The following is a 26014-nucleotide window of genomic DNA, read 5'->3' as shown; positions in this document are numbered from 1 at the left end:
AGGCAGGAGGCTCTAAACCTGGTGGGATAGGCAACTACCTACCAACTAAGGCAGAGGGCTGCAATCTGAGCAGGGAGAGAGACTGCAGACCTACAGACAGGGCACCTAACTTAGAGCCTGGCAGGGCAGGGGGCTCTAAGGCTGACAGGCTAGGGCGCTGTGTACCCAATAAGGCGGGGGTCTTCGATCCCTTCAGGGCAGGATACTGTGGACCTGACAACGATGCGAACGTGGGTCCTGGCTGGGTAGGATACCTAGGGTCTACTAGTGCAGGGAACTGTAAACCTAGAATGGCAAATGACTGGGGGCCTAGCAGTATGGCAGGAGTCCAGGAACCTAAGTCAGAACAGTATGAACCTGCAACTATGGCCAGAGACTAAAGGCCAGGTACGAATGTAAACTGAAAACCTACAGAGGGGCCAAGATAGACTGGACCTAACGGGAAGGCAGGGAACTCTAGACCTACCATGGGGGCAGGATACTCAAAGCCTATCTGAGGGGCAGGACACTCAAAGCCTCCCTGTGATGCACGGCACTGAAGGCCTAGCAGAGAGGCACGGAACTCTAAACCTGACCCTACCAGGAAGGAAGGGAACTCTGACCCTATCGTGGTGGCGGGCAACTCTGATCCTACCAGGAAGGAAGGAAACTCTGAACCTACTGGGAAGGAAGGGAACTCTGAACCTTCCGGGAAGGAAGGGAGCTCTGAATCTATTGGGAAGGAAGGGAACTCTGACCCTACCATGGAAGAAGGGGACTCTAACCCTACCCTGGGGGCAGGGAACTGGACAGCTAGGTCATGGGGAACATCAGGGGTGACCTTTGGTGGGTCCCCCAAGGAGAGGACTGGAGAGCCCCCTGAGGCAAGGTCTGGGAGATCTGGAAGTATCAGAGTCCTTGAGGCTGGAGCTAGCAGGGTGCTAGCAGGCAGGGAAAACAAGAACCCCAGGTCTGGGACCAGGCAGGGGCTGACAGAGCCAGGAGGAAGGGCTAAGTCCTTGTGGCCACAGGCTTGAAAGACTGGAAGAGTCTGATCCCACCAGGCCGTGACTGGAGGGGCCCCAACGTCTGGGCTGTACTTTACCTCTGCAGTAGCCGCAGGCTGTGGCTCCATCCTAGGAGAGGGCAAATAATCCACCACAGGCTTAGGCTCTTGGCCAGGAGCAGGGAGGGGCTCCTGAGAGGGAGCAGGCACCCTCTCGGGCCGGCATCCGATTGGGCACCACCAAGTACAAGCCCTATGGCATCGGCTGGCTGTGGCTCCACAACTGAAGTGGGTGTCTCCTTAACCATGTGGCTCTCTCGAAGCTCTGGTAGATATGGCATAGGCTCCAGCCGGGGGGCTGGAGCAACGACGAGCTGGTGAATAACTGGGCCACCTGTGGAGGTGGCGAATACTCTGGTCAGGGAGGCCTGGAGTGGTGTCTGTTTGGGGAGTATCGGCTGTGGTGGTACTCCAGGAGAGTAGTGGCGGTACCGGTGCACCCGCAGAGTACGCCCTCCTGATCTCTTGCTGCTCATGACGCAGGTCCTCGTATTCCCTCAGCAGCTCCCAACTGGTGAGCTGACCACTGAGGAGGCCTGGAGTTGGGCTGGTCGACTGTAGGATGAGAGAGGTGGGTAAGACCTAGCAACTCATCTTCCTCTGGAAAGCGACGGCTTCGTGTGTGTGTGTGTTTCATGTACACTAACATTACCTATAGCATGGTCAAGCAAGTTAATGTTTCCTCCATTTTTGGACCACTAAACAACTGTTGATTTAGAACCACAGAGAGTTACCGTAAGTTGCAAAGAAATAAAATGCTGCCTCCACTATTCCAGCACCATTTCAACATCACCAAATCAGCTCTGCTTAGTCTAATACAGTGACCACTAAATGATACCGGAAACAATTGTCCAATCAACGTAAACTAAACATGATATGGCTGTCCATGGTTCTGATTTCTGTGTTTGTGTGTGTGTGTACGTGAGCATCTGTGTGCGCGTTCATGCAAGTTGAAAAACATATTGACGCACCCTACTTGCAGAGAAACACCAATGCCATCCTCCTCTCTTTCATGTTGACAAAACGGTCTATCACTCTGTCATACAGTACACACTTATTAATGTCCATTATAATAATTGTCCAGTACGGAGAATTAAGTAAAACCACAAGTCCAAATCCCTATCTCCATCCATGGCTAATTTAGGAAAGGGCCAATTTTAGCTAGCTAGCTAGCCACCGGAGGACAACAACACAACGAGATGCAAAAATTCAAGTGTTTCTGTCAATGACGTATGCTCTCAATGGGATTTGATAGGAGTGAGGCCAAAATCCAAGCTGGCTTCCCTTAACACTTTTTTTTGGTGCGTCGACCAAATAGATGAATAGCTCGCTCAGTTTAGCTCAACGCTGATTGGCTCATTTTTTATACTTTTTCTTAAATCAATGGAGGCCAAATGCTCACTGGCTTCCCTTGCATTCAATGCTATGGGCGGCAATAATTTCATACTCATTTGGACCAGACATCATCAGATAGATGGCCTACACATAGAGAAACAGAAGGGAGATGTTTCACTCACTCGGATGCTTTCTCCTGTGAGATATATTCAGCCTCTTGTGAACTGAAGAAAAATGATGAGGCACAGAGACACAGGACACAAACGATAAATTATTATGTTTTTTTTGGGGGGGGGGGGGGGGTTTGTTGGTACATTTTTGGGCGAAGTCTGGCTTCCTTGCCATTCATGAATACACGCCATTGTGGGGACCCATGGTGCTGGAGATCAGAAGTTTCCGGTGAGAGAAAGGCAGGTTAAGGTTGCCAGGATCAGAGTATTACAGAAGGTGTCGTATGCTGAGGCAGTGAAGAGTAGTAGCAGAGAAAGATGGTTCCAGGGCGGGGATCCTAAGAGGTTACCTGTGAGTAGGCCGAGTCCAATAAAAAATGATAGGAATAACATGTGCTTCAGTAAGGTTGGTTTCTTAGCATCCATAGCCCTGGTTATCCGCACAGCAGAAATGGAACGTAAATCACAGAAAATATTTGTGGTGGCAGCTGAAGAGAAGTACTTGGGTGTACGAGATTTTGCTGCAGAGGAGTTACAAGGTGTGTTGAACGATAGTGTCCCGTATTCCCAGGCAGCCAGACTGGTGTAGGATCAGACAGAGCCAAGTAGTGGCATAGTGGTAAGGTTTTAATAGGTGTGAGGTTAGTTGGTCGGGCAATTTGTCTTCCCTTTTCCCTGTCCTTTGTACCCTCCCTTTTTTTGTCACAAAGTGTAATTAATTCACACTCCAGAACAATGGGGCTAGCTGAAATAAATAGATGAATAGGGAGCAGTGGAGGCTGCTGAGTGTAGGGCGGCTTATAATAATGGCTGGAACGAAGCAAATGGAATGGCACCAAACACATAGAAACCATGTATTTGATACCGTTCCACTCATTCAGTTCCAGCCAATACCACGAGCCCGTTCTCCCCAAATAAGGTGCCACCAACCTCCTGTGATGGGGAGCCTTCACACTCCAGTGTATTGGGTGGCGGTGTATGCACCTTTCAGTTGGTTACGATCAGCCAATGCAAATTTAAAGAAGTCACAACAACAATGGCTGTTCTTGAGGAGGTTGGTGTTGATGCTGCTATAGGAGCAGTTATATCAGAACTGGAAGGCATAACTAAATTGAAACAGCAAATAACTGCAAGGCTTTTCCCAGGGGAGAAGAGGTTTTCATTCTTCTCCCGACTGGGTTCGTCAAGAGCATGATTTCCCAGCTAGCTCTGCAGGTTGTCAAGAAAATGGGACGGATCGACAATCCAATTCTCATTGTTGTGTCACCGTTGGTCGCCAGATCAGACAGGCTGTGAAGCTGGGGATTACTGCTATGCAGCTTGGTGTAAATAATGCAGGCCCCCCAGTGTCTGGTTTGCCATAGAAATCCAATGTAAATTACAATCGCCAGAACGGCCAAACAAAAAATATATAGGCGCCTGATTTGGCCTCTTAAATTAGTTAAATTAGTTCAACCCTCACAGTGAATTATTTAAAAGTTTGCTGAAAATCGAGATATTTAATTAAATAGTGATCCATTCTACCTACTACATTTGTCGTCACATAGGACCACGTGCTGACACAGACCAATCACGGGCCAGCAGGGTACAAAGATGTTCCCGGTTGACTCTCTTCAGGCAGAATGAAAAAGACTACATCGACCACGATGCTTTGCGAGTTATGACCACTTTCCACATGATCCGTTTTGGTGCCATTCAGGTAATAAGAACTGGAGGCTGCGTCCAGGATGTCCGCCCGTTGTTTTCAAGGTAATCTACTCACGTTCGCATACGCCGATTAATGAACCATCTATATCCGGGTTGCATCCGGTTCATATGGACCAACATTACATGCACACTAGCACTTTTTTTTTTTTTTTTTTTTTACATGCACACTAGCACTCAGTATACACTGGTAGCAGCAATGACGTCATCACGTCAACCAAAAACATGGCAGACATTGTATGAAAATAAAACGTTAATATCTTCGGGAGTGAGTCATAAAAAAAAGAAGACAATTATCTGTATAATTCAATTGATGTTTTGTGCACAAAGGTGATGACTAAAGTGTCTTATTAGGAATTTTCAAATCTGACTTCTCTATGTGGCTGTGTATGGAAATTGTCATTCAACACACCTCTGCAGTAAAATCTCAAGGTTGGCTACTCTGTTTAACACTTTTTTGGTTACTACATGATTCCATAGTTTGTCTTATATTATTATACAATGTAGAAAATAGTAAAAATAAAGAAAAACCCTGGAATGAGTAGGTGTGTCCAACCTTTCGACTGGTACTGTAGGACAGGTGTGTGCCTTTCCAAATCATGTCCAAACAATTGAATTGACTCCAATCAAGTTCTTGAAGCATCTCAAAGATGATCAATGGAAACAGGATGCACCGGAGCTCAATTTCGAGTCTCATAGCAAAGGATCAAGTCTCATAGCAAAGGACAAAGGGTTATTTTTTTTTGTAATACATTTTTGTAAATTTCTAAAAACCTGTTTTCGCTTTATCATTATGGGGTATTGTGTGTAGATTGAGGGAGGAAAATAATATTTGATCAATTTTAGAATTAAGCTGTAACGTAACAAAATGTGGAAAAGGGTATGGGGTCTGTCTGAATGCACATGCTGTGATCAGTGACGCAACCAAACAAATTAAAGATCACTTATGTTTCTAACTAACCTGATCTTTGACAGGAAGAGAAATGTAAATTCATTTTTGAAAATGTGTTTGATATCCCCTAAAATCAGTTGTGGTTTTTAAATTCATTAAGATATTTTAAAATGTATTCTGTTTCATGTTAGGAAGTGTCATCCTTCTGAATGTAATGTCTGGAACAGAAAATCCCGATAGAGGAAAACAATGTCCGTAACCTCCAGTGTTAATCTTTCACGACGCCTATGTTACCAGTCTCTTCTGTAATGTTTTTATGGGATATTTCTCTCTGAACCACACAAACTTCCCATTTTATTGTGATTGATGTTTACATCTTTCTTTAAGCATGACCACAGTGAATGTAGTGTTCTGTGTGGGTGTGTAATCATAAGCTCAATAAATACATGTTTTGCATCGTGTCAGTGAACCTATTCAATGATCAAATCTAATGCACTTTCCAGGCAATTTTTCATCCCTAACAAAAAGTAATTTCTCAACATTTTAGTATGAAAGTTACACAAGTCTGATTATGAATGACTAATTTTACATTGTAATGAATAAGATGTAAACACAATTTAACCTGTCTAATATAGTGTAATTTATTCCTTTTAAAATATTAGTTCCATAATAATTGTTATGGCAATGTGTCCCACTCAAAAGGTCACTGACAGCGGTAATACGAGTTCACATGGTTTATGGTACAGAGACAGCTGAGCTTCGGTCTAAATGTTTTATTGCCATAGAAAACACTGTGCTGAACATGGAGGTCTGCCCAGCTGTGTGTGTGAGACAAGGCCGGCTGAGCAATACATTGAAGAAATGAAAAATAAAATAAAGGCCATCTCAGCATATATTGTGTATATATATTCACAAATGATTGTTTTCACTTAACTTCAAGTTTCTGTCATTGCCAAGTAGGGCAGGGGCCCCATCACAAACTTTTAACAGTGCTCCATACATGTCCTCCTCTCGGACTGGTTCTGTGGATTGGACTCCAGTCTTACCCACCTGTCTTCCAATAGTAGCCATCTTGCTACCATGGCCAGACCCTTGTGGACCCCAGTCTCAGGAGACGCCAGCCTGGAGTGTGAGACCCAGGCCAGGGTGAGCCAGGCACTGAGGTGTGGTGCTCCCTCACACAGAGAGCAAGCTGGGCAGGGGTGGAGCGGAGGGTCAGGTGTACTCACACAGGTGACCGCAGCCGGCCGGGCAGTGGGAACTGCTCTTTAGCCAGTTCTTCACGTGCTCCAAGTGCCCGCCGTGACTGCAGCCCTGGCACCACACGAACAGCCCCTTCACCACGTGGTGGCACACGGCACAAACGCTGGCACACTGGTGGCATCTGGGGAATGGGCAAAGAGGTCGAGTGGTAAGACATATTGGTCTAACTTCCAAATGTTCTCTTGACTTTGAACTCTATATTGTTTCTAATAGGTTATTAACCCTTCCCTTTACTGTGTCAGGTGGGTCAAAGTTATACGTTATGGTGTTAAGTTGTACCTGTCACAGATCCAGCCCCTGTTGCTCATGGGCCGTTTGCAGTTGCTGCAGTTGACATGCAGAGTGGTGGATGTCTGGTTCAGACAGGTGATGGCGCTGCACGTGCTCAGCTTGATGACCTCATTGGACACGTTCCACAGCTCGAAACGCTGCAGCAAGTCAATGTAGGACATGTACCAGTGCTCCTGAAATAGGGTCACCTCGATTATTAGAACATGCCGAAATGAACATATTTGCCAGTTTGGAGAATATTCAGATTACCAAGACTCTAATCTCCATCATAACTTTTTCTATCAAGCAATCAGCCATGTTAAATCGTTTAAATAGAATTCTCAAGACCATCCCAATACATTTTATGCAACGCATAATCATAGAATCTGGATTCTACTTCAGGAACCGACCATAGATTAACATTATTATAGTGTTATAGAACACTATGACAACTTATATCCCTAGCTCTGACCTGAGTGAGGTCGTCAATCTCCTTGCGGATGCGGTCTCCCAGGACGATGAGCACCGAGACAGCCATCTGCACGTCGCCCTGCTCGGCATAATGGCTCAGCATCTCCCTGACCACAGGGCAGAAGAAGTGAGCAGGAAGGTGGGGGCTGAACAGTGGCTGGGAGATTGAGATCAGGGAGAAGGACTCGATGGGCGTCAAGCACATGACCTCCGCCTCGTTGCCACTGGCATGCGGCGAGTCGGCCTTGTCCTGCTGCAGGTGCTCCGGCGCCAACGGGTTGTCCATGATCTCGTGGCGCAGTGGGAAGGCCTCCTGGGGGAGCGTGTACTCCTGCTCCTCCGCTGAAAACACCAGAGAGAAGAACATGCTCAGAAAGTACTTGGGGTAGATCATAGACCAGCCCTCAATCATGGCTGTAATTTACATTTTTTATGGCAATAGATATGCAAGGTTAGTGGTGGCTAGTGGCTACATCCAAGATGTCAGTGTTGAATGTATAGGACCTATATAGGGGTCAGAGACTCACCGGCCTGGATGTCGTGCTCCATAGAGTAGAGGTCATCGTCGTCCAGCTCAGCATCACCAAACATGTACTCCGCCTGGCCCTCACTTCCCTCTGTCTCTTCATTCTCTGCCGTGGGACAAATATCTATATTTTTTACTCATCTAGCATAGTAAGTCACATACTACTAAATGTAGTTCACAAGAACCACCTACACTGAGTGTACAAAACATTAGGTACACCTGCTCTTTCCATGATAGACTGACCAGGTGAATCGAGGTGAAAGCTATTGACGTCACTTGTTAAATCCACTTCAAATCAGTGTCGATGAAGGGTAGGAGACAGGTTTTTAAGCCTTGAGACAATTGAGACATGGATTATGTATGTGTGCCATTCAGAGGGGGAATTGGCAAGACAAAATATTTAAGTGCCTTTGAACGGGCTATGGTAGGAGGTGCCAGGCGCACCGGTTTGTGTGTGTCAAGAACTGCAACACTGCTGGGTTTCACGCTCAACAGTTTCCCGTGTGTATTAAAAAAATGGTCCACCACCCAAAGGACATCCAGCCAACTTGACACAACTGTGAGAAGCATTGGAGTCAACATGGGCCAGCATTCTTGTGGAACACTTTCAACACCTTGAAGAGTCCATGCCCTGACAAATTGAGGCTGTTCTGAGGGAAAAATGGGGTGCAACTCAATATTAGGCAGGTGTTCCTAATGTTTTGTACACTCAGTGTTTATGTTTATTAATTTCTTCAGTGAAGTGGGAGCAGCTTGAGTGTTTCTAAGAGTTCACTCTCACCGTCGTTGTTGCTGTTGATTAGCGAGTTCCCAAGCTCTAGGTGAATGTTGTCCTGTCTGCTCTCTCCTTTACTGCGGTCCAGCCTGCTTTCCATCCCCATGCCCATCTCCTTCATACTGAAACTAGGGCAGACAAAATAAAGGATTAAAGATTTTACATTTAAAAGTCTTTAGTTTGTCCACACAATTTTACAGCCTTATGTGAAGCATGTGGGAAGTACCTGTTCATTAAAGGAAGGGTGCCCAGTTTGCCAATGTGATTTGGACCCGGCGTTGAAAGGTTTGCTGGGTCTGAGAACATGATCCGAAGCATCGTCCATGTAGTGGAAACCTTCAAGTGGGGGAAATATGAAAGAGGTTTACTATTGATCATCAAAACTCGACTTAGTTCCTCAAAAATGTTGAATTAGATATACACTACCGTTCAAAAGTTTGAGGTCACTTAGAAATGTCCTTGTTTTTGAAAGAAAAGCATATTTTTTGTCCTTTAAAATAACATCAAATTGATCGGAAACACAATGTAGACATTGTTAATGTTGTAAATAACTATTGTAGCACGTTGTGTTAGCCTTTTAAAATGATAAACCTGGATTAGCTAACACAACGTGCCATTGGAATACAGGAGTGATGGTTGCTGATAATGGGCCTCTGTACACCTATGTAGATATTCCATTAAAAAATCTGCCATTTCCAGCTACAATAGTAATTTACAACATTAACAATGTCTACACTGTATTTCTGATCAATTTGATGTTATTTTAAATGGACAAAGTGACCCCAATCTTTTGAATGGTAGTGTATGTAAATGAATGCAGCTCATCTCTTAAGGGCAGACTGACTGACCTGAGGTCTGTTGAGCTCCTTGGCCACCTTGGCATTGTGGTCACACAGCTCGGCAAAGGGTTTGCCGCTGAGGAGGTAGAGGCATGCCGTCTTGACAAACCAGTCCATGCGCCTGCTCTCCAAAGACGACTCAAACACGCTGAGGGCGCTGGACACGTGGGCAAACTGCTCCGTCAGGTCGGGCTTTTTGAAGAAGAAGATGGGGTAGCGGCGGTCACCACCCGGGTACGGCTTCCTGTTGGCGTCGCCACTGATTAGGCTCTCCTTGGCAGCGAAGGCCAGGTCGCCAAACAGGCCGAAGCACAGTCCCTCAGGGTTGGCCCGGTCCACGGGCCGGCTGGCATCCTTGAACATGTGCTGGTAGAGTGTGCTGTCCTTGGAACCTGACAGTAGGAAGTAGGGGTCGTGCTGGTGGCGCCACACAATACCTGTGGTCACGTCCTTGTGCTCCTCGAAGGTGGCAAAGGGGATGAAGGGCCTCCGGATGTCCCACACATAGATGTTGTGGTCCACCATCATGGAGCAGGTGGCCAGGTGCCACTTCCTCTCAGGACGCCACTTGACCCGGGCCACCGAGGCGATAGTCTGGACGCAATAGATCTCCTTGGCCCGGTTGGTGGTCATGTCCCACACCTTCACCATCTTGTCCCGGCCACCAGTGGCCAGCCAGCCCCTGCAGACCGAGACCAATACATTAGCAAATCACAATAATTTAAGTGAATTAACAGCCACACTGTAAGCAAGAATGATTACTGTATCTAAAGCAAATTCACTTTAGATTAATGGTCAACCAATGCAAACAGTGTTTTTTCAACATGTATTGACATGTCTTTCACTAAAGTTTCTCTAAAGCCTCTCCCTACCTGTCATCGGGGTGCCAGTCACAGCAAAACACAGGTCCGGTGTGGGCTGTGAACATCCTCTCATACCGGTCTGGCCTCCGTATGTCCCACAACTGGACATTACCATTCTCAAAGGAAGCAGCGAAAGTAAAGTAATCCTTCATGCTAAACTGAACATCTCTTACACTCTCTGACTGACCTGAGAGAAATAAAATAGAAAAAAATAATAATGTCCAGGTTCATTCCCATGTCATATGTCAAAACGTGCGGTTTAAGATACTGTCTGAAAATTGTCATTTAAGACAGTAGTAACAAATAAGATGCTGTTTGTTTTGTAGCCTAGAGTCATTCCTGGACATAAGCAGGTAGGTATTTTGAAGGTGTTACTCCTGTGTTCAACCTCAAAGAGTACAAAGAGTCCCCACACACATACCTGAGAAGGTGCTGACAGACTCTTTCTTGCGCAGGTCGAAGCACTTCATGTAGCCGTCCTGGGAGCCACTAAGCAGCATGTAGACTTCGGTGGGGTGGAAGCACACCTTATTGACTGTACGCTTGTGTTCGGTGAACAGCTGGTCCTGCTTGTTGCGTGACGGTTTGCCCAGGTTCCAGGTGACTACTGCCCCGTTGGTGGCAGCCGTGGCCAGCAGGTTCTCCTCCATCTGGTGCCACATGACGTCGGCGCAGCTGAAGTTGAGCGAGGGCTTGCGGCCCACGCGCAGGTTGAGCTTCTCCACAAACTGCTCCTCCTCCAGGCCGTAGATCTTGAAGATATTGCGGCCGGCCACCACCACCTGCGTGGCATCGCGGCACACACTGATGGCGTTGGCGGGCGCGTCCAGGTGGCAGAACATGGTGCGCCCGCTGATGGTGCTGCTGCCTAGGGCCGTAGTGACCCGAGACATCTTCTCCATGGCCTGGTTGGGGACATAGAAGGGTGGTTTGGTTCAGGGAAGGTGCTAGACTCAAAGCAGCAGAGGCACACAACAAGCAAACAAAAATTGATTATGCACATTGCAAATAACTGTTTTTCATTGGCAAAGTCAGAACAGCATTCAACAACCACCACATTTCTAATACATGGACAAAGCCATTCTAGCTTATTGGGAAATTCTAAAAGAATGCCCCTAGTTCCACCAGAAGATGGCGCTACACCTATGAAGTGAGCTCAGTTTGGTACTTGAGCCATGCTGCTGGCAGTGGTCTGTCACATATTTATATGACCCTCTAATCTCTCTCTAATTTATTCCTATGGACTTACTTCAAATAGCAGCAGTGGTCTTCTCTGCCTCTAAAGAAACACGGAGGCCTCCTCATACAGTCCTCTCAGAGGATACCTGAGAAAAGGGACATTATCGTCACTTTGTATTGGTCACATACACATTTAGCAGATGTTATTGCGGGTGTAGCGAAATGCTTGTGTTCCTAGCTCCAACAGTGTAGTAATATCTAACAATATACACAAATGTAAAAAGTACAAAATTTTTATTAATAAATCATCCACACTTATGTTCATGTTGTAGAGCTGAGAAAGGTAACCCACTTAAGTGTCTGTAGGTTTTTGCTCCAACCAGCCAGCCACGACCTGATAGAACCAAGGCCTAAACAGTCTCTACTAAGAAAATGTTGCTTCCTGTTCAGGTGCCGATGTCTAAGCTGGAGCAAAAAGCCTGACTGTCATAGCAACTCTTCAAGATCAAAGTTCTCTCAAGAGTAGCTACACTGATACATCACTGGTGCTCTGACAAATATTGCAACCAGATTGAACATTCATATTAAGTTATACCAAAACAGCTTACCTACAACCCAATAGTCTTCTATAAAATGGCTTAAGAGAATATTCACCTCCATTTTCCGGAGGTGCATGGCAGACTGCTTAATGCTCCCAGCACTCCAGAGTCCTGTGTGATTATAACAGAGGGGCCCTGGTTGAGGTTGGACCACAGCAAAGAATGACACACTAAGAGGAGAAAAGAGGAGGGAGAGCCTTGTTATGGTTTATGCAGCTTTACTCCATACTAAAGCAAATTATGCTGCAGTCTGTGGAAACACACTATACTTTGTCATTTGGGTCCCTAAGCCTAGAGTAATTGTTAATGATGACATTAGCATGACCACAGTCCACGACCTATGGTCAGGTCTGGTATAGGGGTGAGCATGAGTTTAACAACATAAACAAACATAAATATGGCCTGTTAACCTTGTGATAATTCCAGTTCTACCTAAATCAAGATGCATAAACCTGAGATTTACATAAACTGCTTAAAACAATGTAGCCACTAAACTATGCAATGTTTAGGGACGTTGATTGTCATTTGGAGTATTAACATAAATAGAGCTGAGCTAAGCTAGCTAGCATCTGTCTAGGGTGGCTGGCATGCAAATTTAGGTGTTTATGTTCTCAGAATTACCTTACACCAAACACAACATGACTGAGACACACAGCCAATGAGTGCACATCAATATCGAACATTTGTCTTCTAATTTGTAGGTAGAAATCACCTGGGAGCCAGATACAAAGCTAGGTAGCTGGCTTGTTAAAGTAGCTAGTTGCAACATCACAGTCAGATGACCAATGTTGCTAAATCTTACACTAACAGGTTCAGAACATTAGCGTGGCGAGATATTTACTGTTATTTCTCTACATAAATGTTTTCAGTACACAATAATTGGCCCTAATTTTGTAGGACTTACCTTGCTTCTAAACAACAACAAATAATTCACGGCACTGGAGAACCGGAAGTTGTAAGTGTCATTCACATGAATTTAACAAAAACAAGCATTACAAAACGGAAGTACATGCTCTAAAAGGAATTCACTCATCATCACGTTTTCATTTTCTTCTTCGATATCATGGCGGTCCGCAAACAATCGTTTAACTGCATGCCGCCACGTACTGTGCTGGAATGTACGATCAATCAATAAATTAGCCATAGCTCTGTGAGTGAGCAAAATTGAGCTAGCATAATGGTAAACACTTGAACCGGATTTTAACTTCTCTATCAAACATATTTAAAAAATATATATATTTTATTATGTTTTTGTCTATAATTTAGAATAGCAGGGTGGAAATGTACGAGTGGGACCTACAGACGAACAACATGAAACATGACAAATAGATACAACTGAGTGGTTATATTTATTTAGCTTCGCACCATTGTTTTCGCACCAAAGAAATGATGACATTTCCTGAATATGGTATCATTGTAGGAAGTGGTTGTTTTCTTCAATGGAGAATTACAACAAACTAACAGGGTGGAAAGTGGTATCAGGGACAAACAGAAAATCTTAAATAAAATAAATACAACAATCATGGGAAAAAAATTATTGATGAAAGATACTTCAACTAGCACTATAAAATAATGAAGAAACATTTTAAACATTTTATTATTTTAAGGCTTATACTGTAGTCTACATGCTGCTGCTCCCTAATCTTACTACATTTGCACACACTGTATATAGACTTTTCTATTGTGTTATTGAATGTACGTTTGTTTATCCCATGTGTAACTCTGTGTTGTTTGTGTCGCACTGCTTTGCTCTATCTTGGTCAGGTTGCAGTTGTAAATGAGAACTTGTTCTCAACTGGCCTACCTGGTTAAATAAAAATAAAATAACACCTGGGGACATGGCAAAAACATCTACATCCACTGACAAAAAGTGTTTAAAATGCATAAAATTCCCTTTCAGGATACATATTTGGTGTTTTTAAGGTAATGGACACCTGACATTATATTTAAAGACTTTTGGAATCCACATTTTACACTAAATAAGAACTGATATTTCCTGGGGACAGAAAAGGCACCGCTTACTAGGAATGACCCAGCACCGACATTAGGTCCACTTAGTACAGGAGCAGCCGTGGAAGCTCCATCATTCCACACTGTAGTTCCACCAATCTGTCTTACAGGCTCTACATACGATACAGCATGACTAATTATATAGCTCTGAGCCTCTCTAGCCTCTCTCTGCACCTGACATCCATCAAATGATGCACAATGTTCCCCAACACAATTACAACACTCAACCTTCACTTTGCTCCCACATTCACCGTAATCATGTTCTCCTCCACACTTGGCACATCTTTTCTTTCCTTTACATTGAACAGCTACATGTCCCATTCTTTGGCATATACAGATGGGACAAATTCTCTGACATTGAAACTAAGGAATCCTCTCTGTACTTTTCCAGGCATAACCTTCTCAAACCTCAGCAGCACTGATAGGCTTTCACTTCTTTGACCTTCTTTCCTACTGATCAACCTTTTGGCCTCAATCACTCTTCCCGCCTTCACATTTTCTTTAATATCATCTACGGACATAGATATTGGGACCTCAGTGATGACTCCCCTCAGTCTAGCATAAGCACCAGGAACATGGCTTTTAATTTCTTCCCATTAAGCTTTTCCATTTTCAGAATCTTCTCTTGTTGAGCCTGGCTACCACAGGCGGTGTTGGAGGGCCAGTAGGAGGCACTCTTTCCTCTGGTCTAAAAAATATCCCAATTCCCCAGGGCAGTGATTGGGGACACTGCCCTGTGTAGGGTGCCGTCTTTCGGATGGGACGTTAAACTGGTGTCCTGACTCTCTGAGGTCATTAAAGATCCCCTGGCACTTATCGTAAGAATAGGGGTGTTAACCCTGGTGTTTTGCCAAATTCCCAATCTGGGAATTATTCATATTAATTACTCATATTAACAATTGACCATTTCCAATGAACCAAACTAATTTGACTTCACCTACCTATTTCTCTATGGCAATAGTTAGTCAGATAGGGTGTAAATGAGACCCTGTGGTCTCATCAAACACGATCACCACTTTCACCCTACCACATCATTACTCTTGCTTCCTACCTTGGCCGTCTTTATGCTTTCCTTACTAGATGCTCCACTGCTTACTGTATCACGATCTCTCTTCTTCCTATGAATTTCCACTACTGACCATTACGGTCCTTGACCCTCATCCTCCCACTCCATACTATGCGAACTGACACCAATATTGGTCGCATTCCAGCACAGCTGTTGCTTCACCAACTTCTTCTCAATTTCCTTCATTTCGCCCGCACTACTCGCCACCATTTCCAAATCTCTCCTCCATACATAAGACAGATGGTTACTTAAAGAAAGTAGGGTGGGTGGGCATATAACGCGAAAGTAGGGTGGTTGGGCGAATGATGCGAATGCAACATATCATACTAAATGGAGTGTCTCGGATTTACATACAGAATAATACGAAATGCTCTGAGACCAGGTTGCAGCCACACATGGTAAGTGTTTGTCTAACGTTTATTATTCTGGCATCATGACTGTCTTTGAAGTTGCAGCTGAATACATTTTTTGTGTTCTTCCATACAGTTTCAGTTCATGGGCATCCATTGAATATGCTATTTTTGGCCAAAATTAATATCAATACAGAGAGTACTGAACTGAGAATGAGGCTTGTCAACTATGGTTTCTGTTCTCCAATGCATGAAGGTTTAGACAGCGGCAGTCCTCGCAGTGTGTGTCAGGGGAAAAAGCACCCCCTCAGGAGTTTTGGGTAATAACAACATTCCCTTGTGTGTGCTGTCTCCCCAGGTCTGAGGTAGTTTCAGCCCACCATTAACCCTGTACAGCGATGAATGGAGCACTATTTGCCATGCTTTTTGATTGATGTAAGTTAACACGGGATATTGAGTCTGAGACTTGTCTCCAGCCAAGTATCAAGAGGAGCTGCATGCAGCCATCACTGTGTGCCCTTACAAATATCACCCAACCAGAGCTGGTGAAACTGATGGAGTGGATTCTCACTGTAAGTACTGTAGTGCAGATAGATGCAGAGCCTTATTGACTCAATAGTAAGTGGTGCATGCCATTTTTTCGATGTTTCTGAAATTCAAGGTAATAATGTGAAATGAAAACATCTCCTACTAAGATAAATAAAGCTGTGCTTTATTTACTTTCCATGAGCAGAGGAATCTCTTTAAACTCCCTGCTCCCGGTTGTGAAATGTCTTGGCACTTTATCCCCTGCAGAAGGGAAGTTCCGCCCGTGGCTGCAGCAGCTGGTGGCCACTAACAGTGAGGAGATATGGAGAACTGCTCCAGAAAGGCCTTCAGTTTCCTCCCTGACATACAGGCAGCTATCACAGAACTCGGCTCTCTCAAAGCCCTGGGCCCAGCCACCGCCTCAGGTCAGCAGCAGCTAGGGGCCAGGGCAGGGGTCTGGAGTGGAAAATGCTTTTTTAGGCACTGTCTAATACTGACAAATAAGGCAGATATTTTTTCTTCTTATCAAGAGTAGAAAAAAGTAACCTAGTCAAAGTTGGTTCAGTGGCGCTCTCAATCGGATTAAGCAAGCTGAACAAAGCTCACACTGCAGCCTTAATAAACGTTAATATTCAGGAAATATCAGAAATCTGGCCAGGGGCCAAATTAACTTGGCCTATCACTGACAGTCCGTTTTGTTCCAGCTGTTTTGGCACCAGGAGCTCCGGAGCAGGCAGCGTTCATGCCCAACAAGGCTGTTGAAAGTGTCCCTGGACTGAGGCCCTTCCAGTACACAGCCAGACACTATGCACTCTATCTGAACAAGATGGCTTCACACACACAAATCAATCAATCAATCAAATGTATTTATAAAGCCCTTCTTACATCAGCTGATATCTCAAAGTGCTGTACAGAAACCCAGCCTAAAACCCCAAACAACAAGCAATGCAGGTGTAGAAGCACGGTGGCTTGGAAAAACTCCCTAGAAAGGCCAGAACCTAGGAAGAAACCTAGAGAGGAACCAGGCTCTGAGGGGTGGCCAGTCCTCTTCTGGCTGTGCTGGGTGGAGATTATACAGAACATGGCCAAGATGTTCAAATGTTCATAGATGACCAGCAGGGTAAAATAATAATAATCACAGTGGTTGTCAAGGGTGCAACAGGTCAGCACCTCAGGAGTAAATGTCAGTTGGCTTTTCATAGCCGATCATTCAGTGTATCTCTACCGCTCCTGCTGTCTCTAGAGAGTTGAAAACAGCAGGTCTGGAACAGGTAGCATGTCCGGTGAACAGGTCAGGGTTCCATAGCCGCAGGCAGAACAGTTGAAACTGGAGCAGCAGCACGGCCAGGTGGACTGGGGACAGCAAGGAGTCATCAGGCCAGGTAGTCCTGAGGCATGGTCYTAGGGCTCAGGTGCTCCGAGAGAGAGAAAGAAAGAAAGGAAGAAAGAAAGAAAGAAAGAAAGAAGGAGAGAAAGAGAGAAAGAGAATTAGAGAGAGCATACTTAAATTCACACAGGACACCGGATAAGACAGGAGAAATACTCCAGATATAACAGACTGACCCTAAGTCCCCTCGACACATAAACTACTGCAGCATCAATACTGGAGGCTGAGACAGGAGGTGTCGGAAACACTGTGGCCCCATCCAACGATATCCACGGACAGGGCCAAACAGGCAGGATAAAACCCACCCACTTTGCCAAAGCACAGCCCCCACACCACTAGAGGGATACCTTCAACCACCAACCTACCATCCTGAGACAAGGCCGAGTATAGCCCACAAAGATCTCCGCCACGGCACAACCCAAGGGGGGGGGGGGGGGGGGGCGCCAACTCGGACAGGAAGATCACGTCAGTGACTCAACCCACTCAAGTGACACACCCTTCCTAGGGATTGGCATGGAAGAGCACCTGTAAGCCAGTGACTCAGCCCCTGTAATAGGGTTAGAGGCAGAGAATCCCAGTGGAGAGAGGGGAACCGGCCAGGCAGAGACAGCAAGGGCGGTTCGTTGCTCCGGTGACTTTTCGTTCACCTTCACACTCCTGGGCCAGACTACACTCAATCATAGGACCTACTGAAGAGATGAGTCTTCAATAAAGACTTAAAGGTTGAGACCGAGTCTGCGTCTCTCACATGGGTAGGCAGACCATTCCATTAAAATGGAGCTCTATAGGAGAAAGCCCTGCCTCCAGCTGTTTTCTTAGAAATTCTAGGGACAGTAAGGAGGCCTGCGTCTTGTGACCGTAGCGTATGTGTAGGTATGTACGGCAGAACCAATTCGGAAAGATAGGTAGGAGCAAGCCCATGTAATGCTTTGTAGGTTAGCATTAAAACCTTAAAATCAGCCCTTGCCTTAACAGGAAGCCAGTGTAGAGAGGCTACCACTGTAGTAATATGATCACATTTTTGGGTTCTAGTCAAGTCATTCTAGCAGCCGTGTTTAAAACTAACTGAAGTTTATTTAGTGCTTTATCCGGGTAGCCGGAAAGTAGAGCATTGCAGTAGTCTAACCTAGAAGTGACAAAAGCATGGATGAATTTTTCTGCATAATTTTTGGACAGAAAGTTTCTGAATTTTGCAATGTTACATAGATGGAAAAAGCTGTCCTTGAAACAGTCTTGATATGTTCGTCAAAAGAGAGATCATGGTCCAGAGTAATGCCGAGGGCCTTCACAGTTTTATTTGAGACGACTGTACAACCATCAAGATTAATTGTCAGATTCAACAGAAGATCTCTTTGTTTCTTGGGACCTAGTCCGAATTTAAAAGTAAAACAGTTAAGTTAAACAAAGGTGATAGGAACTTGGTTAGAGTGTGAACCTGTGCTCTGGAATGCACTTTTGTGGATACATATTCAGTGGGTCAAAATATGATCTATCTGCAACATTGTAGTATTGCTCCATGTCCATTGCTCCTGGTTTGTTTGTGTAAGAGACAGGAGGGTGGGATGTGAAAACCCTGTGCTGTAGTCTATGCTGATGTTGTTTGTTGACCCGCCTCCTCCATCTCGCTCAGTGAACAGTGAACAGGAATGGACGCCCCATAGGGTGGAGCTGTGTTTGTGGGCATGGGCTGTAGCCAATCAGCTGCAGCTTCCCCTGATGAAGGACGTCAATCTAGCGAGCAGCCTTAGGAAAAAGACAGACCCAGAGACCAATGACAGGCCAGCTAAGAGACAGAGGACAAAGTAAACCCTGTTTTACTTCAACAAACAACCTTGTTAAGCCTTTAAGTTTGGAGAATATGACTGGTGAAAGAAGGCTACCTCAACATCATGACAATATAGTATTTTGTCTTTACGTCTACAGTAGATTTGTATAGTGTAACTTGCAAATAAATCTTTGATATTAAACAGGATTGATTTAGCATCTGGCACTGTGTTTGGTTAACTCACCCCATGTACCCACAATGTGTAGTGCCCAGTGCCCACTTGATGATATGTACAATGACAAGGAGGCTAGTAATATAGCAGTGGGAAGATGAGACATTTCCACAGTATGTTTCTTTATTCGTATTGTTCCGAACTTAAAGCAAGTACAATGAACAGTACAAAATAAAACATACATATATACAATATAAAAGGGTTCAATTCAGAACATTTAAAAAGTACAATACATCATTAAATAATTAATGAGGAATTTAATATAAACTATCCATATTTACATACATTTTGTGACCCAGAGAAAAATAGCCTCTCTATTCATTTCTTTTTTTTTTTGTAAACGCTGTTTTGGTACAACCTCTGGTCTGGATTTGGAGACTTAACCTCCTAAGCTTGGCAACATTTTTATCAATGCAAGAGAACAGCCAGTGAAAACTACCACAGCAGCACACATATGACCATAAACCAAACTGCCTCAGTTATCCATAACTACTGTACCATATGCTGCATTCAAAACCTCCATATACTGGTATTATAATGGTCTAGAGATAGATGAAAACAACTTGGATAACTATTCAGCACTGGTGATTGTTGTATGTTGGTCAAAACATGTGTGGATTCCACTGCGCTCAAATTATTTAATATTAGAAGTTGATACTGAAAAAGTAATACGCTGGTTTGCTTGCTTTGATTTTTATTTAAAATAACAGTTTATCTGTCTAATGAGCTACAGTAGCCTGCCTCATACAGTACAGCATTAAAGTACCCCATGTTCAAGTAGTACACTACTGACACTGGGAGAAGGCAACCTGCTTGTTCACAAGCATCAGCTTAGAGCAGGTACTGCATATTGATATAATTAAGGTTGGTTGATCTACATATCCATACTATATAAAGATCAGATCAGTGACGCAGTGCAGTGACCCTCATAACCTGATGCCTTTAATCACACACAAACGCAAAAGCCAAGCCCCCTCTCCCATTGCTAAGTTTAGGATGTAGACGCACTAGTTGTAACAAGGCATTATCCATAAGAGCACAAAAAATTGGGGTAAGGAGGTAATACCAATGAAAGCATAAAGAACAAAATGGCACTATAACATATTGGCACGATGACATCTCAGTTGACCACATTACGACAAGTGCAAAAAAGCTCACTGATGTCAAAACACAAGAGTCTGAAGTATCTAATAACAGTATAAATCTCAAATATGCTTGCTACAAAAGTTATGTTGCATTTAGACATGAACACAGAAAGGATGAACAGGGAAAGTGGTTTGAGAGCGGCCCCATAGAATGATGTCAACTATGGGGTTGATGCATCCAAGGAAAATGGAGGGCACATGGCAAGGTGGTATGTTGGTCCCACTTTTTGTTTTAACCAATGATTTATATATACACACTAGAGAAGATATAGAATTCCATTCATTCTTATTGAGGACTGCTTTTCTGAGAAATGCCAATATGGCCGACCAGTGGCTTCAAAGCCTGTCATTGGCCAATACATACATTAGCATCAGCAATCAAGGGTTTATATATATATCATTGGTTTTAACAGTGACGTCCTTTAATGGTGATGTGGTTCAATAACGATCCTTCCTTCCTTCAAAATGTTAGGCTATTCATGGACACTGACACATACACTACATAACCAAAAGTATGTGGACACCTGCTTGTTGAACATCTCATTCTAAATCATGGGCATTAATATGGAGTTGGTCTCCTCTTTGCTATAATAACAGCCTCCACTCTTCTGGGAAGGCTTTCCACGAGATGTTGGAACATTGCTGCGGGGACTTGCTTCCATTCGGCCACAAGAGCATTAGTGAGGGCGGGCATGGAGGTTGGGCGATTAGGCCTGGCTCACAGTCAGTGTTCCAATTCATCCCAAAGGTATTTGATGGGGTTATGGTCAGGGCTCTGTGCAGGCCAGTCAAGTTCTTCCACACCGATCTACACCAACCATTTCTGTATGGAAGATTTCCCCTTCACTGGAACTAAGGAGCCTAGCCCGAACCATAAAAAACAGCCCCAGACCATTATTCCCCCTCTGCCAAGCTTTACAGTTGACACTATGTATTGGGGCAGGTAGCTTTCTCCTGGCATCTGCCAAACCCAGATTCGTCCGTCAGACTGCCAGATGGTGAAGCCTGATTCATCACTCCAGAGAACGCGTTTCCACTGCTCCAGAGTCCAATGGCGGCGAGCTTTACACCACTCCAGCAGACACTTTGCATTGCACATGGTGATTTTAGGCTTGTGTACGGCTGCTCTGCCATAGAAACCCATTTCATGAAGCTCCCGACCAACAGTTCTTGTGCTGATGTTGCTTCCAGAGGCAGTTTGGAACTCTGTAGTGAGTGTTGCAACCAAGTACAAGCGATTTTTAAGCACTACGCGCTTCAGCACTTGGCGGTCCCATTCTGTGAGCTTGTGTGTCCTACCACTTCACGGCTGAGCCGTTGTTTCTCCTAGATGTTTCCACTTCACAATAACAGCACTGACAGTTGACCAGGGCAGCTCTAGCAGGGCAGAAATTTGAGGAACTGACTTGTTGGAAAGGTGGCATCCTATGACGGTTCCACGTTGAAAGTCACTGAGCCCTTCAGTAAGGCCATTCTACTGCCAATGTTTGTCTATGGAGATTGTATAGCTGTGTGTTCAATTTTATACACCTGTCATCAATGGGTATGGCTGAAATAGCTGAATCCCCTAATTTGAAGGGGTGTCCGCATAGCTTTGTTTATATATAGTGAATGTGAAGGGGGAGGGGCGTGGTCAGTAGACCACTCACTAAAGAGGTGGTGATGGGGTTCTAATCAATAGAGCATCATTTATATAATGGATCACATGGTATGGTTGGCTGGCCCCTATCCTGCTCATCCTATTCTTCACCAGGCCCCCCTATGTCGATGAAAACAAATATGTCACATAAAAGACAGCAATTAAATCAACATCATGCAGCCTTTCACATCTACTTAAAGAAAAATAGATCATGTTTACAGTGGTGGAGCCCCGGGTCCTGGTAGAACAGAGCCCCACGTAACAGCCATACATCATTTCTGACGCCCGAGGCATTGTGATGGGTATAAGACAAGATATGAAGGCACACACACTTGCTTTGACCCCAATGGTGTTTTATGAGTGGTGCCATCTCCAATCCTCCTCCTCTGTTCCCCCTCTCCCGCCATCGCTCACAGACACACACATGGCACCATCTAAAGCATTGGAGACACACATTGGCACCATCTAAACATATGTCAGCCTGTAGATGACACTTGCTCCTTCATCACAGCATTTATGCCTCTCCCCCCAGATCCTCGGATGTCTGGACAAAGCAGAGACATCTCAGCCAAAAGGAGAGTGGGATTGGATTGGCTTTTGTAGAAGATGTGTTGTTAGTACTGCCGTGTTTGGATGCAGCCCAAGGTGAAGTAATTTGGCTTACAGACGGGTAATAGACTACTCCCGTCGACTTCTCTGCCTGCTTAATTAAGATATATGCACTTCTTAATTCCTCCGACGGCTGTCTCATACGCCATGGTGAAAAGAAAGAAAAAATAAACATGTCTATGAATACAGAATTGGAGACTTATTTGAGACTGATCACACATTCATTCAAGAACAACCGGTTGACAAATAACTTAACGGAGACCTGGGTGTGTTTTTAAGGGTGGGGAAATGGAAGCTTGTACCTTGTACTTCAGCTTTTATCATCCCCTTTAGTCGTTTAGTTTTCATTTTCGGGAAGGTTCCTACTCCTATTAACAGTTTTACCAATACTTAGTTTCTAGCCCATATGTAGGCCCCTTTGCCTTTTCTGTGTTAATGTCCGATGGATTCTATAGTTTACGAGTATCATCTGTCAGTGACAATCATGTATGCTGAGGATTATGTCTGAGACCAACTGTCAACATTGGAAACTAAAACTTCTCTAAAGCAGTCAGAAGAAACCTTTCACATGAATTAACTTACAAACTGAAAAAAAAGATTAATATCAAGTTTAGAAAATGCTTGGTTCAGACAATGAGCTAATTTGGGGCATGTTACTCTATCCAAAATGTGTCATTAACCCAAAAAGACTAGTCAGGCATCACCACACTGGGGTGATTTGGAATCTGTCTATCATACAGTAATGCTGTGTCTGAATATTCTATCGGTCAACCAAGTTGTTAAGATGTGTTTAACAACAAATATTTCATGTTTAACAGTCCAGCATTTCTCAAGCATGTTCTTGCACAAAGAGTTTGGCTTTGTCATCCTGTCTTTCATTTACCACATAACATATTCAATATTTGATCAGCTTTGACCTTAATAATGACGACTACATGGCAGAAACATTCACCAAAGCATATACCAGAAATCAGGCACTGACTGTTTTTACTCATCCTTTGTTTTCCATGTCTATGTTGAATTGGTTCTTTTATGGCTTATTCTTTAGAGCACTAAGATTTATAAAGACGAGTGTAACTTGCGTCATTGGTGTTCATTCGTCATAGTAACCAGGGATTTCTGCTCGCTGACTATTTTCAGAGGATCAAAGCTGTATTGTAAGAGTAATCATAAGAACAATCATAGCATTAAGTCTGCACCGTTAAATATACTCTTAAATTATGAACATATAATATCCACATCCACTATCAAAGGAAAAACAGAAATAAATTATGAATACTTTTTTTGATGCTTACATTCCTTTACAAAAGTGTACAGTCCCTAAGAATGAGACACTGAGGTATAGACTGGGCCTTGACAGACCGACCCCAAAGCCCGCTGGGACAGAGGTCAGAGGTCAGGCGATGATAACATGTCCGTTGCCCTCCCCAGTTCAGTGTGTTAGAGTGAGAATTGACAGAGGCCAGTGTGTGCATCTCTCTCTTTGCGTTCCCATACCGACTTACAGCATCAGGCAGTGGTTGTTCTTGGAGACGGCAACACAGAAGGGTGAGGGCTGGTGTGTCCAGGGTGCACAGGGCAAGCGTTTTAGTTACGACCTTATAGCATTAGCTAGATGAGATGCTGGTGCTTAGCAGGTTAGCATATGGTACTGGTAGAGATTATGCTAACCTGCTGAAGCATTTAGGTTGGGTGGAAAAGGAGAGTGACAATGGCTACTAGGGACATGAGCACCACGGTGGTGACAGTGAGGAGAAAGGATGTCACAGTTTCAGCATTTAATTTTTTTCCCTCTCCCCTCTTGTCTTTTCCACCTCTATACTTCCTAGCTGCATGCCTTGTTACATGTAATATCTATTCCTGTGAATTCCTATTATTATTCCACAGTGTAGATCTTGTGTTTAGGTGCATGTTGAGCAATAGAACACTGGTTCCCTACTGCCTCATGGCTTTAAAAGGGGCAGTGAGGGATACTGACAGAACACACACCTGTCCAGTAAGAAGCACCTAGAGGGTCATGAACCCACTCTGAACACAGGAGATCTGAAGCTGCATGGGTATTAATCAAAATGGCTGACTGACAGGTTCCACCTTGAGGTGGGTAAAGCTTCAACACAAAAGACAAAAGGGATTCCCTTTTTACATAGCTGCTCCACAATGAGGATATGAAGAGAGCTACACAGGTTTCACCTGCATATGTTGCTACCAAATTCCATCCCACCACAAAACAGATATCATTTTTTGATGATATGGGTACATGGAAAGAATAATTCCTGCCCTGTACAGTTTTAAATGAAAAAACATATTGTGTTTTGAATGGTGTTGTTGGGAGGTTGGCTGAGGGAACAGGAAAAGGATATGGTAAAGTGGATGGGTCTTGACATATGGCAATGAGAGGGACAATGTAATGGAGTGGGAGGGAGCTTCTTGGTGTCAGGGAGCGGGCGGGAGCTGCACCCCTAGCAGCTCGTAGGCGAAGATGTTCCAGAAGATGGCAAAGAGAAGGAACGTGATGAAGGAGAAGACGATGACCCACCAGGAGCACTGCTTCTGCAAGCTCTCTTCATAGCTGCGCAGGATGAGCAGGCCCATGCTGATGCCTACCACCGCCCCCGACAGGTGGGCCATGAAGCTGGGCTGGGGCCCTGAGGAGGGCAAGGGCGGGGAGAAGCGCAGCCACACTGCACGGCCCACCTCCGAACTCACTGCAATGGAAAAGAGAGGAAGTTTATCTCCTCCTCCATTAGGCTACTGAACAGTGGGACATAAGATTCAGATTTGATATGTGAAAATGTACATTTGTGACTTGTGTACTAACTTTCCAGTTTTCCTTAATGCATGTAATATATTGTATGGTGTTTGTGTATTTGTGTGCTGACATCACAAAATGAATTTCCATGTAAATGGACAATAAAGTATATTGTATCGTAAGTCATCAATATCAGTTGAAATGTGGGATTTGGCAGATAGATTTATGGTTTTGAGTACAGTTCAGTTGAAAGCAAAAGCCAGAGTACAGATTACATAAGAGTTACACTTCTGGCCAAGACTAGGGCCATGATAAGGCTAAGGCTATGTTAACGGATAGGGTTCTGGCTAAGGATAGGCTAGGTTGAGGTATAGAATCAGACGAGGGACAGATGGAGGGGACATATTGAACAGTAACGGAAGTCGTAGTGAATTGGCCCCCATGTGGGGAAAAGTCGCTGCCATACAGCATGAGTAATATCATTTTAACAAAATACAACATAACCAACATGCAACCCGAGGACCACTCATTCCTCCCAATTAACGACTGCACTAGAACAATATCTCAATTTTAGGAGGCCAATAACTCCCACTCAAGTCATAA

The 26014-nt window shown here is 44.4% G+C and overlaps 2 protein-coding genes and 1 pseudogene across 3 annotated transcripts in view; 1 reads left to right on the top strand and 2 right to left on the bottom strand.

Moving 5' to 3' along the window:
• Window positions 1-5865: 5865 nt before the first annotated feature.
• Window positions 5866-12935, bottom strand: LOC111977021 (GATOR2 complex protein WDR24). 2 transcript variants are annotated; one of them, XM_024006272.1, is made up of 12 exons: window positions 12836-12935; window positions 11987-12101; window positions 11403-11478; window positions 10575-11058; window positions 10163-10340; window positions 9300-9972; window positions 8678-8787; window positions 8458-8579; window positions 7678-7800; window positions 7152-7492; window positions 6689-6873; window positions 5866-6530 (listed from the first exon to the last, which is right to left on the bottom strand). In XM_024006272.1, exons 4-12 carry the CDS (start codon window positions 11053-11055, stop codon window positions 6362-6364), a joined length of 2382 nt encoding a protein of 793 aa, XP_023862040.1. In that variant the 5' UTR covers window positions 11056-11058; window positions 11403-11478; window positions 11987-12101; window positions 12836-12935; the 3' UTR covers window positions 5866-6361. The 2 variants fall into 2 exon arrangements, with proteins under 2 accessions (XP_023862040.1, XP_023862041.1); XM_024006273.1 differs by having other exon boundaries at window positions 7678-7782.
• Window positions 12936-12994: 59 nt separating this feature from the next.
• Window positions 12995-19078, top strand: LOC111976335 (uncharacterized; annotated as a pseudogene).
• Window positions 19079-19363: 285 nt separating this feature from the next.
• Window positions 19364-26014, bottom strand: part of LOC111977130 (rhomboid-related protein 1) — a 53238-nt gene continuing 46587 nt past the window's right edge. Inside the window, exon 7 of the mRNA XM_024006448.2 lies at window positions 19364-25367. Coding sequence (XP_023862216.1) covers window positions 25096-25367 — 272 coding nt within the window. The 3' untranslated portion in view covers window positions 19364-25095. The remainder of the gene's footprint in view (window positions 25368-26014) is intronic.

Source organism: Salvelinus sp. IW2-2015, linkage group LG17, assembly GCF_002910315.2.
Source record: "Salvelinus sp. IW2-2015 linkage group LG17, ASM291031v2, whole genome shotgun sequence".
NCBI lineage: Eukaryota > Metazoa > Chordata > Actinopteri > Salmoniformes > Salmonidae > Salvelinus > Salvelinus sp. IW2-2015.
Note: the sequence above shows the minus strand (reverse complement) of the source record. Positions and strands in the feature narration are given on the sequence as shown.